The sequence below is a fragment of the Lolium perenne genome, chromosome 5 (genome assembly GCF_019359855.2).
Source record: "Lolium perenne isolate Kyuss_39 chromosome 5, Kyuss_2.0, whole genome shotgun sequence".
Taxonomy (NCBI): Eukaryota; Viridiplantae; Streptophyta; class Magnoliopsida; order Poales; family Poaceae; genus Lolium; species Lolium perenne.
The window spans coordinates 142,945,672-142,958,997 of NC_067248.2; the positions used below are offsets into that span (position 1 = coordinate 142,945,672).

The 13,326-nt window shown below is 46.8% G+C and overlaps 3 protein-coding genes across 3 annotated transcripts; 2 read left to right on the top strand and 1 right to left on the bottom strand.

Moving 5' to 3' along the window:
* The first annotated feature begins 740 nt into the window (after nt 1-740).
* On the top strand, nt 741-1,144 carry LOC127303624 (nascent polypeptide-associated complex subunit alpha-like protein 1). The gene is made up of 2 exons (XM_071820922.1): nt 741-812; nt 953-1,144. Exons 1-2 carry the CDS (start codon nt 741-743, stop codon nt 1,142-1,144), a joined length of 264 nt encoding a protein of 87 aa, XP_071677023.1.
* A 1,289-nt stretch (nt 1,145-2,433) lies between these two features.
* On the bottom strand, nt 2,434-4,601 carry LOC127304843 (uncharacterized). Its single transcript, XM_051335417.1, has 2 exons — nt 4,304-4,601; nt 2,434-3,864 (listed from the first exon to the last, which is right to left on the bottom strand). Exon 2 carries the CDS (start codon nt 3,827-3,829, stop codon nt 2,678-2,680), a length of 1,152 nt encoding a protein of 383 aa, XP_051191377.1. The 5' UTR covers nt 3,830-3,864; nt 4,304-4,601; the 3' UTR covers nt 2,434-2,677.
* A 4,999-nt stretch (nt 4,602-9,600) lies between these two features.
* LOC127300107 (protein ALP1-like) lies at nt 9,601-11,667 on the top strand. Its single transcript, XM_051330184.2, has 2 exons — nt 9,601-10,065; nt 10,141-11,667. Exon 2 carries the CDS (start codon nt 10,141-10,143, stop codon nt 11,437-11,439), a length of 1,299 nt encoding a protein of 432 aa, XP_051186144.1. The 5' UTR covers nt 9,601-10,065; the 3' UTR covers nt 11,440-11,667.
* The last annotated feature ends 1,659 nt before the right edge of the window (nt 11,668-13,326 follow it).

The window sequence follows — 13,326 nt, forward strand, 5'->3', positions numbered from 1 at the left end:
AAGTTACATTGTTCAAATACTGCGTTTTTTCGCATTACATTTGTTCAATATATTACATCACAAAATATCACCTTAATGCAGCCATATCTATTCTACTCTGAAGGTGTTTTATCTTCAAGTGCGGACTCCTTAGGCGCATTTTGGTTAGCCACCTTATCTGCAGGTGGACGCTTCAGCCGGTCCTCGGACTAAGGTACTTACGACTTTCGAGCCAATTTACTACTCGGCTCAACACCTGGGGGGCTACAATCGCGGCTTTTTTTTTTATCAAGACTTGAGCCGCCTTTCGATTAAGCCAACACGAGCGTCGGGTGCTGATCCATGAAGATTATTGAGCCTCGAACCGACTATCAGTACAACTGTTTGGTCTACAACAACACAAGTACTACTGAGTTGATCGGGGGATGCATATAGCTACACCAAGAAAAATTCCAAGACGACAAACATTTCGACTAACGGAGCCCGGGGGCTTGATATCGACACTGCCCTCACACAAGACTTATTTGTAACTTGGCCAACATATGTTTTTGAGAGCTCTTAATGTACACGTCTTAACATTTTATTACTGTAGCATGACCGATTGCTAAGTGAGTATTTTCGTTGCAATAAAGCTTTTTAGTTGCATGGAAATTTCTTTTTGCTGGAAATTTAGAACTTAATTTAAAGTGATCTTCATTCTCAAATTTATACTCCTATGCTCTAATGACCAGGAGTTGATGCAAGTGGAAGATCTCTAAGCAATGTCGAGTGAGAAAAGCAGCAGGAAGGCCATGCTGAAGCCTGGCCATTTAGCTGTCAAGAAGAGCAAGAAGGTGAGCATCTTGAGTACTCTTATCTTCCTTTCCACAATCATCTTAGTTATTCTAATGCTGCTAGCTTGTGTTCCATATTCAGATCCTGTTTGCATCTCCAAACCAGATGTCTTCAATAGCCTTTTAGATCCTATTCACAGCCTTTGTCATTTTTTGGTGAGGCTAAGATCGAGGATCTGAGCTCACAGTTGCAGTCACAGGCCCCTGAGCAATTCGAGGCGCCTGATCTTAGCAGCGTCATCTCAAACCCTGGGGCTTCGATAGAAAATCACGATGATTACGAGCTTGTCGATGAGACCAGCATTGAGCCAAGGACATTGCGCTGGCGATGACCCAGGCCGGCCTGCTGAGGGCAAATGCTGTGAAGTCACTCAAGGCTGCTAATGGTGACACAGTCAATGCTATAATGGAAAATTCAAACTAGCCGTGCCTAACCTGTCATATTACGCCAGTTTTACAGTGATTCTGGCCGGATTCGCTCAAAATGGACCGGAAGACAAGGCATTTGAATTGTTCGCTGAGATGGCAGGTGAAGGAAATCCATGCACTGGCCATCAAGAAGTGCTTCAGAAGGAACATCCATGTCTGCAATGGTTTGATCAATATGTATCCAAAGTGTGTCGAGTTGCAAGAGTTTGTCCAAATGTTTGGATGAGACACCCAGTAAAAACTCAATTTCAAAGCGCACTTCTGTTATATTCTCCTGTCCTGGACAATGCCATGTAGTGAACAGAACTAGCTTGAAAAGAAGATTGTCTGAAATGTCTACAGCAGAATAGTGCTGGGGTTTCTGTCAGTAATCCAACTCTATGATCTCCAATATATCCGGACATAATGAGCATTTCAGAGCGGGAGAGAAATCGTAAAAAGTACGCAGCACTTTTGCAAATTTTCTCAATAGACTGATATTTTTTAAAGTACCAGTCGTTAAGATAAATGCAAGTTTGGTTTACCGAAAATTTGCACTTAACTAAAATAATTTTAGGAGAACATTGATTGATTGATTCGAAACTATTTTTTGCTTTCCTACCCAAGATGCGAGCAAATATGCATTGAAATTAAACAGATAATGCACGATGAGTGTTGTCATTGATGTATGATCCCCTTATCATTATTAACCATATTGGCTGATTCACGTCAATTGACAACGGGGCGAGACAGATATTTTCCGTAGTTAGAGGAGATACAAGCAATGAAAGTGAGGGGCTTGTGGACAGGAAACGATGTCATATGATGTGGTGCAGTCCTTATATTCTGCATTGAAGCAGTGAGAAGAAATGGAACTACAGTTTCATATGGTGGTGTATGTATTGATTAGAAAAAGCTTACTGGGAAGAAATGGAACTACAGGTTCATATGGTTGTCACCGGAGAGGGAGTGAGACAACAATGTTTATGTCAATGCCATTAACAACTGTATTTTCTCCAATATCCTCATACATATCATATTATTGATTTGTAGCAACACATGGAAATTGAGCTAGTATGTTTACATACGTGACATTTGTATCGTTAAAAAGGTTCAAAAAGACGTGGTAACACGCGTGCTCTAAGCTAGTAGATACTAGGAGGTAGATGGATGATTTTAAGCACAGTGGTTGCCGCCATTTACAATAGAGCTCTAGACTTTAATTTTAATTAAAAAGAAGGATTCACATGTTTCAATTAATAATCCATCGCTGGCCATTTCATCCATGGCCATAAAAGTGAAGCATATCATTTCACAATCTAGGAAGAAATTGAATTCACTTATAGGTAAACAGAAGAATGGATCGATCCATCTATAGCTCCAGTGGCAGTGTGGCATATATAAAAACGTTTTTTGCTTCTCGCAAAAAAAAAAAAAAAATAAAACGTTTTGCTCAGTCAGAGCAAGCAGTGGAATGGTGTGTCTTGAGAGGTGTAACGTTTAGACTTGTGCTTGATCATCTGCAGGCCATCGTCACCGCGCAGCAGCTCAACACCCGTCAAGACGGTAAGATCATTGATCACGAGGTAATCGTCCAGCCCGTGTGCAGAAGAGTATGCTGCTGCGTGGCTCTCAACATTCTCAAAGCTGGTGGCTATGCAGAACTTACCAGAGCCCAGGTTCACTAGGTGCCGCTGCCGCAGGACCCACTCGTCGGGCAGGGGATCGAGGTAGCTCCAGTCTTGCTGCACCACAGGCGGCCAGGAGGAGGAGGAGAGGTCAAAAGCGCGCAGGCTGTGGTCGGGGCTGTCAATGGCGGCGAGACCGAACCAGAGGCCGAGCTCAGGGACGTGCTCCGCCCCGCCGTGAAAGGGTAGTGCCCAGCTGCCGGCCCGTCTCCACTCGGTCTTCACCGTGTCAAAGGCAAATGCGCCAGCATCCACGGACGAAACACATATAGTCGTGTCATCCACCACCGCAGCCGATGAGGGGGGACACGCTTTCCTGTCGATGCCTGTGTCAGGTGGCGGTATGGGCGGCGATGGCAGCGGTTTCCAATTCCACCACTGTTCCATGTCCACACATAGATTTTCAGGGAAGCCGGTCCTGCTGTAGTTCAAGACTTCGAACCTGCCATCCTCTTCGTCTCCGTTGCCCATGATGTAGAGCTGTTGCTCATCTTGGCCAGAGCTGCGCCGGGTCATGGACAAGGAGATTGAGCCGCTGGGCTTGCAGAAGTAGGCTTGGGGCATGGGAAAGACGGACTCCAAGTCAAGGTCGTACATCACGGTGCTGTAGAAAGGGCCGACGAACATGACGGAACCCTCTCCCTGCCCTTTAAGAAGGGAGAAGAAATGCATGGTCGTTAATTCGGCTCCCTTTGCCGGCATCGAGAACTTGATGTTCGGCTTGGGTAGATGCTTGAAGCTCGAAATCCTTGACCGCCATCCCTTCTTACTCGCTCCTGCCGCTTGTGCTGTTGCTGCTGCTTTCTGTGCATCTTCTGTTGATGGGTGGAAGAGATGCTGCTTGAGGCTGATACGCCGCACCGAATAAACTCTACTCTGGTAATCATTCACTATCATGTTCACGAATTTACGGTTCATCATAATCGCCAAAGTAACCAAAGCTGAAATCTGGTACCCTGAAGATACAGAAAAGATTTGAGAGTACAGTTAGTATTAAGGTTGCTGCGATCAAATATCCGAATTGCACCTAAGAGAACACTCGGAACGGATACGAAAGATGTGAGTTTTGGCTAGAACCAGTGGCGAATGCAGGATTTTCACATTGGGCATACCAAGTCAAAAACAAAATTGGCACGACAATGTAAGATATAAAAATTCACAATAACAAGAAGGAAACTATAGATTGTTCATAATCGTAATAGCATCTTGAATAGTTAAACTACATTGCAAGACACAAAGATATTTTTTTTATTTAGCTCTAAGGTTTCTTTTTTGAAAGCAAGAAAATAATCTTTTAACTCTACGGTCTCACAAAATTAACTACTCCGTAGTAAAGATTATCCTGCAATCCCAATTGGGGAAAATAAAAAACAGAAACTAGATTGAATCACTCACGGTCGGTACTTGACAGTTGCTTCTGCTACGGTGCCACAATGCCACTGTCGCCGTTTTTTCAGAGACTGCCGAACTCAGGTCGGAGCGCGGCTGTGCGCCGGCGCGGCCCCTGCGTCAGTCGAATAGGTTTCTTTGGGGAGTATTAGCAGGGGCGTCAAGGGGCCGGAAGGACCACGGGAATCGGAATCTCTGGCGTACGGGAGCGCGACGGAGGTGTGCAGCGCCAGCTGGGGCCTGGCGTCGGCACTCGGCACGGGGCGCCGCCGCCCGCCGCCTGAGGTCGGGGTGAGGTTCACGAGGAGGATGGTTCAGGTAGAATCGCTTGTTTTGCGCCATAAATGGCCCGATGGGAGCCCAACGTTGTATTTCGGCCCATATAATGAACGCTGAACGCGGAAGACACTCGAGGGGTGATCCCTATTTGACGTCCCATGCGTCAATTAGTGTGTCCACGCACACCCCACCTAAGGAACTGGGCAGGCCCACCATGGTCGGGATGCGGCGGTGGATCCCGCTAGAGACGATGAAGACAATGCCTGGGACGAGCTTGCCGGAGAGGGGGATGACATGGCCTGTCGCGACATCGCCAACGGAGCCAAGGCCAGGACCTTGCCGGAGACAGGGACGATGCAGCTAGCCACAACATTGTCGACGAAGGCGAGGAATGGAAGTATGGAACTTAGGGTGACAGGTGATGAAGGATTGTTTACACAATTCTGAGTCAATCCCGCTCGAAAGTTCAGAGAAGGGTCTATTGTTCGGCAAGGGCTCATGTTAACATGTTTGGATCAAGGCGATGAACTTCTCTCATACTTCAGTGGCCACCTCAGCGATCCACGTGATTTGCATCTGGAGCATCTATTTGTTTCCATCAAAACCGTCGACCCTTTCCATCTGTTCTCCCAAATCCTCAACAAGCAGCAACCCATCAGCTATGTTCGCTCTATATATACTTTTTTTTTTTGAAACTATCTACTGCAGGGGAGTCCCCCACAGCCTTTTATTACTCAAAAACAAAACAGTATGTACAAAAATATACAACAAACTAGAGATCTAACTATAGGCTAACTACTTACAACAAATTGTCAATCCATGATGACAAAATGGGAACAGTACTCTCTTTAACCCTATGCTTAAGCAGACTAACATCAGAAACGAAGCCCTCTTTCCAACTCCTAAAAGTTGGTTATATATTCTTGAAAATCTTATTATTCCTCTGCTTCCAAATATTCCAGCAAGCCAAGATTATAATCTCCACAAAACAGGGACCTTTAAATCTTCTCTTAGTATTTTTCAGCATTTCTGGTCCAGATCCTGATGCCCAATTAATTTGTAAATATATCCAAACTCTTACACTAGCCGTCCTATACTAGCCGTCCTAGGCCGTATGCTGCGACTTAGACTTTAATCTTTGATCTTTATCGAGGAGAGAAGAAAAGAAGAGAAGAGGATAAAAGAGCACATGCGAGAAGATGAGTGACACCGACGTCGTCGATTAGATATATTGGATCTCTTCTCGGCGAGCGTTGTTCCTTCTCGCGCTGTACAGAGCTGCGAGCTAGGTCATCTTCCTATGGTATCTATTTTTCTTGTGTGGTTTCATGTGTCCATGAGAGATCTAGTATAGGATGATTTTCCCCTTGCTTTTCTCCTTGTTTGATTTCATGATTTGGTCAGCATGCATCCTAGTTATGTAGAGGACATATGTGATATTTAAACCTTTTAAATAACAAAGGCTCTTTATTAAAAAGATATAATTAAGTTCTCCAACGAATGTTATGAGCAGAAGAGCTTGCTTAGACGCATAGAATGAGATTAGTTTGCATGGGTAGTTGCTTGAATTGACCGGCAACTTTAACAACCGAAGCTGCTTGTATTCCATGGGTTTGCTTGTATCGGCAAAGTTGCTATGTGTGTCATGTTTTAACGTGAGCTCTGCACCTTCAGAAAAGTTCAGCTATGAAGGTTGCCAATTTATTTCTGGTTGGCTGGGTTTTCAACAGTTCAGTTGCTAATCTTGGGTCTTATCTGAGCTTTTATCTATCATCGATCTGGAATGGGCATCTATCATCGGTTAATCGTCACGTGGTTAATAAAGCCACGAACAGTTAAAGATACAATGCACTAATGCAAATGCAGAAGAAAACGAACACAAAAGACAATATATAGAGGTATATAATTAACTAATTCATCCACCTCTAATTAATATAATTATTCATTTCTGCTACTACTAGATACTATGCGGTACAATCCAGTACGGCTTTGTGCGCCCGAGAACCAAGTCTAGGTCATGTGCTTGCACAATCAGGGCCGGCCCTGAGATATCAGGGGCCCAGTGCAAGAAATATTTTTGGGCCCCTATACACAAATATTTATAGATTATTTATTTTAACGGAAATGCAATTTTGATCTCAGGTGCATATGCTCCTGCTACAGAGAAAAACATTTTAAAATATCACAAAAAATACGAACACAAATTTCACGCGTATATGTCAACAATCCATATGTGTATGCCAAGTTTCGCGCGAAACCGGTAGGTTTGGTGTCCTGTGTAAAAATGACAAGCAAAACGTCTTGTGAAGAGCTTATATTTAGCACCAAATTTTAACTTTTTTGCACATGACACAAAAAGTATTGATTTTTCGTGAAACGACTTTGCAAACACATAGAACATCAAGATGTATCCGTAACATTTTTTATCGGATTTTTTTGACATTATATAATATGTTGAAATTTAATTTTAAAAACCAGGTGCATGTGCTCCCGGGAGCAGAAACAGCATGTCCTTATTTTAATAGCAACTTAATGACATCAAATTCTTTCTAGATTCTCAAATGCAAACTACTCATGGTCTTACTAGTGACAATTCTCGCTATACACATACACTTTCTAAGCAATTACACAACATTAATCTACTTACATTTTCTTTTGTCGTTTGTAAGCAAGCATCTTTTTTTTTTTGCAAAAAGATGTCATCTTCACACAGAAGCAAAAAAAAAACACTAGAAAATTAGGGCATATAATTAAGGGAAAGTTGAAACAAAAATACCTGGAGGAGGGATGCTTTACCGCTGGCTTGCTCATGGACCGTCCGTCAGCCATCCCCTTGCCGCTTGCCGTGGACGCCAATTCTCTTTTCCTCTTGCCCCCTTGCATTTGATCTTTTCTGACACAGTTTTTCTCTCTCAAGTCAAGTCTATGAGACTACTCATAGTTCAAGTAACTTCAGTAGTAACTTAGAAGCCAACTCAGCAAGTTTGCTTATGTGGCACTGAGTTAATGAGGAGAGAGAAGGATAGAGTAACATAGCTAGTTATTGTAACATCACACTTTTCAAGACACAATGAGTCTACAAGGTAATTAATGGAACCATCTATGATAGTACTAACTTGATGTTACTATGCACTATGAGAGTAGTAACATAAACTAGTGTCATGTGTATGTTACTAGTTGAAGTTACTATGCACTATGACCAGCCTGAGAAATGAAGAAGGAGAATGAATCGAAATGAATCATATGCACAAAAGTAGACTAATCCAAGGAGGTATAAGATTTACAGACAGTCCAGGTCGAGGAATAAATAATTGGGAACATCAAATTCGCATATCCTACTCCATTAATTCTCTAAGAAACAGGTAGAGAGACGGCTGTGATTAGGGAAAAAAGAGGGCAAGAGTCGAGAGGAGCAGACAATTAATATGCGACGATTGAGATGATCTGGACTGGAATCATTGCGTGAAGCTCGGTTTCTTTTCCTTGTACGATAGCTGCATGCATGCCTTGCCTGAGCCTGCTAGCTAGGGATTGGGCTGATCCCGTTGCAATCAAAGTCTAAGTTAATGGGCGTACTTGGCTGGGGGCCCTATAGATTGGGGGCCCAGTGCGGCCGCACTGGGTGCACTGGCTCAGGGCCGGCCCTGTGCACAATCTCCATGAGTTGTTCCTCTATGTCGTAGACGCAGATATTTGCATCGTCCTCTTTGAAGTTCTTCATGAAGTAGACGCGATTCCCTCTCAAGTTACAAGCGCTCGCGGTACAGGACGCCGCGTTGCCTCCGTCAGGCAGAAGGAAGACCCTGTCACCGATGTCATGAACCCTAAGCCAGCGGCGGTCCTCGAAATCCATCTTGTGAACAAGGACCGCACCGATGTTATCGGGGTCGAACTCCCAGAAGCAGACTAAGACGTGGAAGAGCTCCCCCTGGGACTCTACCAGCCACGGCTCGCCGGAGCACATGCCTTGGGGGAAGACGGTTCTCGCATCGACGTCCTCGAGCGTCTCGAGCTCGGCGACTGGAGAAGGACGGCTGAAGTCCAAATGGACGACGCCTATCTTATCATGGTTGGCTTCCGAATCCGAGAAGACGAAGTGCAGCTTCCCTCCCAGCGCGGCGATGATGGGGATGGGGAACTTTCTCGGAGGAGCATCATCTGGATAATGTGGGATGTACTCGCCGATATCGTATGTGTGCTGCCCCCATCTCCTGTCGCTTCCGCCACTGATCCTGCAGAACCACATGTCGGGCTCACCGATGTTGAGGAGGACGACGGCGCAGTCGGGGTGGGAGGGGGAGCCGTGGGTGAGGAGGCAGCTGCCGTTGACGGGGATGTAGTGGTCATCTTGTATCGGCGGGAGGGGTATCGTCTCTCCGGTGAGCGGGCTCCACAGCCAGGTCTCCCACGGCGCGGCGCCGTGCATTATGAAGATCCAGCCCTGCGGGGTGGTGTAGCACATCCTGTCTTTGGTTGATATGATCTCGGGTAGCCTTTCCTCCGAGTGTACGCTCCTCCCTTCCGAGATGCTATACATGAGCATCTCGCAATCGTATTCGTCTTCTTCGTCGTGTGCGGTGGTCATCGTATTCTCGTTCTTGTCCACGAGGATGGGTTGGTGTTCGAAGACGAGGAGTGGCAGAGCGCGGAGGACGTGTAATGCTGGTGGCTGAGTGGCGGCGGCACCTGCGCCGGTGCTGCCTTCGTCGGCAACGTTGCAGCTGGTGCTGCACGCCATGCTGATCGTCCTTCGATTCAATCAAGGGAGAGTCTAGCGGGCGGCCGACCGCCCGTTGGTCAGGGACGGAGACAAGGGGGGACGAGGGGGGGCTGCGCCCCCCCTATGCTCATGATTTTCCTTTGTAGACAAGCCATGCCAGCTCCTTATTTGTTTGATTTTAGCTAGTTCTGCCCCCTCATAGTAAGATTGCCCCCCTTATACTTCATTTCTGGCTCCGTCCCTGCCGTTGGTAGTCCCTGGCGCCCCTGCCAAATTAAGAAAGTTCCTACCAAACCGTATAAGAGCATCTCTAGCAGATCCCGCAAACGCGCCCTGCATCGCCTCTATGCGGTTTTTGGCCAAAAAATGGACCAGGGTAGATCCCGCATAGCCGCCAAAACCGCAAATTTCGATGCAGGGGCCGCCATCCGCGTCGCCCAAAACCGCACAAAAGCAGTTTTTGGTGCCCTATGCAGGCCGGTCTGCATCGCGTGCGAGGCGTCGGTGCGAAGGGAAAAAACTCGCGCGAAGGAACTTTCAGTCGCCCCCTTCCGCGAGCAGCGCCGCCGCCGCCGCGCGCCGCCGCAGATCTCGGGCACGTCCGACCTCGCCCCCCGCGTAGGAGCGCCTAGCCGGCTCGCCGCACGGAATCGCCGCTCGCGGGTGGCCGTCGGCGACCCAATCGAGCGAATCCCGCCCGCGATTCGAGCGCCGCCGCCCGAGATTCGAGCGCCGCCGCCCGCGATTCGAGCGCCGCCGCCGTCGCAAGGTATGCTTGTTCTTCGGCTTGTTCTTCGCCATTTCTCGCCGGCCTTCGCCCACCTCACTCGCGGCTCCTTTGTAGATGCCGTTGAGCCCCGCGGCGCTGTTTTTAATGGAGGATTCATCGGACTCCTCCGACTCCGATATGGACGAGCTGCTCGACGACGACATGGAGGACACAGTGGTGCTTGTCGCCGTGAAGGAGCTCGCGGACAGGCAGAAGAAGGTGCGGGGCGGCTCGAAGGTCGGCCGCCTTTGCATTCCACGCAACCGCAAGCTCGGCAACGACCTGTTGATGCGCGATTACTTCGCCGAGGTACCGACATATCCTCCTCATCTTTTTCGCCGCCGGTACCGAATGCGGCGATCTCTTTTCAACAAAATTGTGCGAACTTGCGAGACAAATACTCGCTATTTCAAGCGCAAGCGCAATGCCGCCGGATTGTTAGGTTTCAGCGCGCATCAAAAGATCTCCGCGGTCATGCGGATATTAGCTTACGGCATCCCGGCCGATTACGCCGATGAGTATCTTCGCATTGGTGAAGATACATCAATGGAATCTGTCCGGCGGTTTTGCAAAGTGATGATTCGTATGTATGGCCCTGTTTATTTGCGAGCCCCCAATGAACAAGACACGGTGAGGCTGATGGCACAAAATGAGGCTCGAGGTTGGCCGGGAATGCTAGGCAGCATAGATTGTATGCATTGGACATGGAAGAATTGCCCGAAGGCATACCAGGGCATATATTGTGGCAAAAGCCATGATCCAACAATTATTCTTGAGGCTGTTGCCTCTGAGGATCTATGGATTTGGCATTGCTTTTTTGGTTTGCCGGGTTCTCTCAATGATATCAATGTGCTGCATAGGTCTCATCTTCTTGCCCGGCTAGCTAGTGGTGATGCCCCGGCTTGCAACTACACCGTCAATGGCCATGATTACACAATGGGTTATTACCTTGCCGATGGCATATACCCGGAGTGGTCAACATTTGTGAAAACAATCAGAAATCCTCTTAGTAGAGCTGAATCTGAATTTGCAAAAGCACAAGAGGCAGCCCGAAAGGACATTGAGAGAGCTTTCGGTGTTTTGCAAGCTAGGTTTGCAATTGTGAGAGGTCCCAGTAGGTTTTGGGACAAAGAGACCCTCAAGGATATCATGACAACTTGTGTAATTCTTCACAACATGATTATCGAAGATGAGAGGGATTTGAACTTGGAGTTCTTCTTTGACAATGTCGGCACTAGGGTGAAGCCAGCCCGAAATCCGGATCAAATTGAAGCATTTCTTGAGACATACCGCAACATTGAGAATGCGGGATCTCACAAGCAACTCCAGGAAGATCTGATTCAGCATCATTGGATGAGGCATGGTGGCCATTGATGAACATTTTTCACATTTATTTGATGTATGATTCAAACATTCATTTGTATTTGTAATAATTTGTTTAATTATTTGGATTTGAACTCTTGTTGTAATATGGATTATTGTTGTATTGTGTGCTGTTCAGAACTATGAATTATTATGTTTTATTCTGTTATATTATGCATTAGAAATAAACTAGGTTGAATAGAAATGTTGAAATGTGCAAAAACCCTGTTTTGCAGTCTAGTATACAGGTTTCGTGCGTGCTCCGGCCGAGCAGATCCCGCATGCGCAAACCGCATAACAGCATATTCCCGGCCGGAGCAAATTTCGGCCTGCATATCGCGTTTTTCGCGGCCTGCATACGCGCGTATGCGGTTTGCGGTTTGCGGGATCTGCTAGAGATGCTCTAAGTGTCTTCCCAAACTAGCTTATCCAGCTTGGGCCGGACAAGGCTCTCGCTGTCGCTGCCTCTCGACCGAGATCCACCCCGGGCATCCAGTGTTCCTCAACCGCCGACGTCGCACCACCTGCTCCCGCACCGGAACCCGCCGCCGTGGGCCTGCACGTCGCCGCCCTCATCCCCGAAGCCTCCCTCCCGCGCCGCCGCCTTCTCCTGGTCCCAGTCTCCGTGGAGCATCCTCGAGCAACGGACAGAATCCTCGCACGCGCCGCCCTGCGCGACGACCGCGCCTAGGCCGGGAGCAGCAGCACGCGGGGGGACGGCGTCACGCCAGTCGGGATTTGGGCGAGAGCAGGTCGGCGGGGCTTCTCCGGTGAATGGAAGTGACATAGGAGACGTTCGGCAACCGGAATCAGCAGCGGGAGCTATCTTACGGGAGGCCAGAGAGACAATCGGGAAGGGCAGAGGAAGCTGTGGTGGGAGGAAGAAGATAACGAGGAGAGAGAGAGGGGCATAAGCGAGTCCCTTGTCTATGAAAGTTGCGTAAACAATGCCATTTACTGCCTAAACAATACGAGCAGTTGCTACAAATTGCTACTCCCTCCGTCCCAGTTCGCAAATATCTTGGCCCAAGGTGAATTCTCATTAGCTCTAAATTTCCACGTAAAAACGTTAATATCGGCGCTGCAATTAATTGGGAAATTAAAAAGAACTTTATTTTCTACCCTTTAATTGGTGGGATGCGAAAGGAGTAGTCTTTTGCATGCAATAATGAATCAGTTTTACTCCCACATTAAATGCAAATGTGCCTAGGAGGTGAGGCATTTTGGGACAAATATTTTTTGGAACTTTGCCTTGCGAACTGGGACGGAGGGAGTACTAGTTTTTTGTCTGCCGTAATTTGTTACCTAAAAGCTATATAGGTGCCAATTTGTTGCCCAAAATTATGTAGTGGTTGCTAAAAATGCTAATTTGTTGCCTCAAATAGTATAATAATTTGTTGGCTAAAAAAAATACTATTGTTGTAATTTCCTCCATACAATGTATTTAACGAATTCTGAAGTTCGATGTGGATGCTATGAAATCGTGACGATGATCGACATTTCATCGGAAGTCTAGAGCGGCCATCGGAAAGTTCGAAGTGGTGCTCGAGAACTCAAGTGCAACACTTGCCGGGGTGGGCATTGCCACGTGAATAGTATCTTGTTGCCTAAAATAATATAATAGTTGCTAAAAATGCTAGGTTCCTGCGTAATGGTAGTTTGTTGCCTAGAAGCAACATATATGTGCCAATTTATTTCCTGTAATTATATAATAGTTGCTAAAAATGCTGGTTTGTTGCCTTAAATCATATAATAATTGTTGACTATTACCGTAGTTGTAATTTTCCCTATATAGTTACCACAATTTAAAGTTGTGTGCCGATGCTATGAAATTACCCAAGAATGTTGTGAAGTGAGTATCACCGTCAGCATCGGTGACAGTTGATGTTTCACTAGCTG

What these genes read in the sequence shown, in the direction of transcription:
- LOC127303624 (XM_071820922.1), top strand. Translation starts at nt 741, where the DNA reads ATGTCGAGTGAGAAAAGCAGCAGGAAGGCCATGCTGAAGCCTGGCCAT. An exon ending in CTGTCAAGAAGAGCAAGAAG is followed by an intron (nt 813 to 952) that starts GTGAGCATCTTG and finishes TCCTATTCACAG; the next exon opens with CCTTTGTCATTTTTTGGTGA.
- LOC127304843 (XM_051335417.1), bottom strand. Translation starts at nt 3,829, where the DNA reads ATGATGAACCGTAAATTCGTGAACATGATAGTGAATGATTACCAGAGT.
- LOC127300107 (XM_051330184.2), top strand. Translation starts at nt 10,141, where the DNA reads ATGCCGTTGAGCCCCGCGGCGCTGTTTTTAATGGAGGATTCATCGGAC.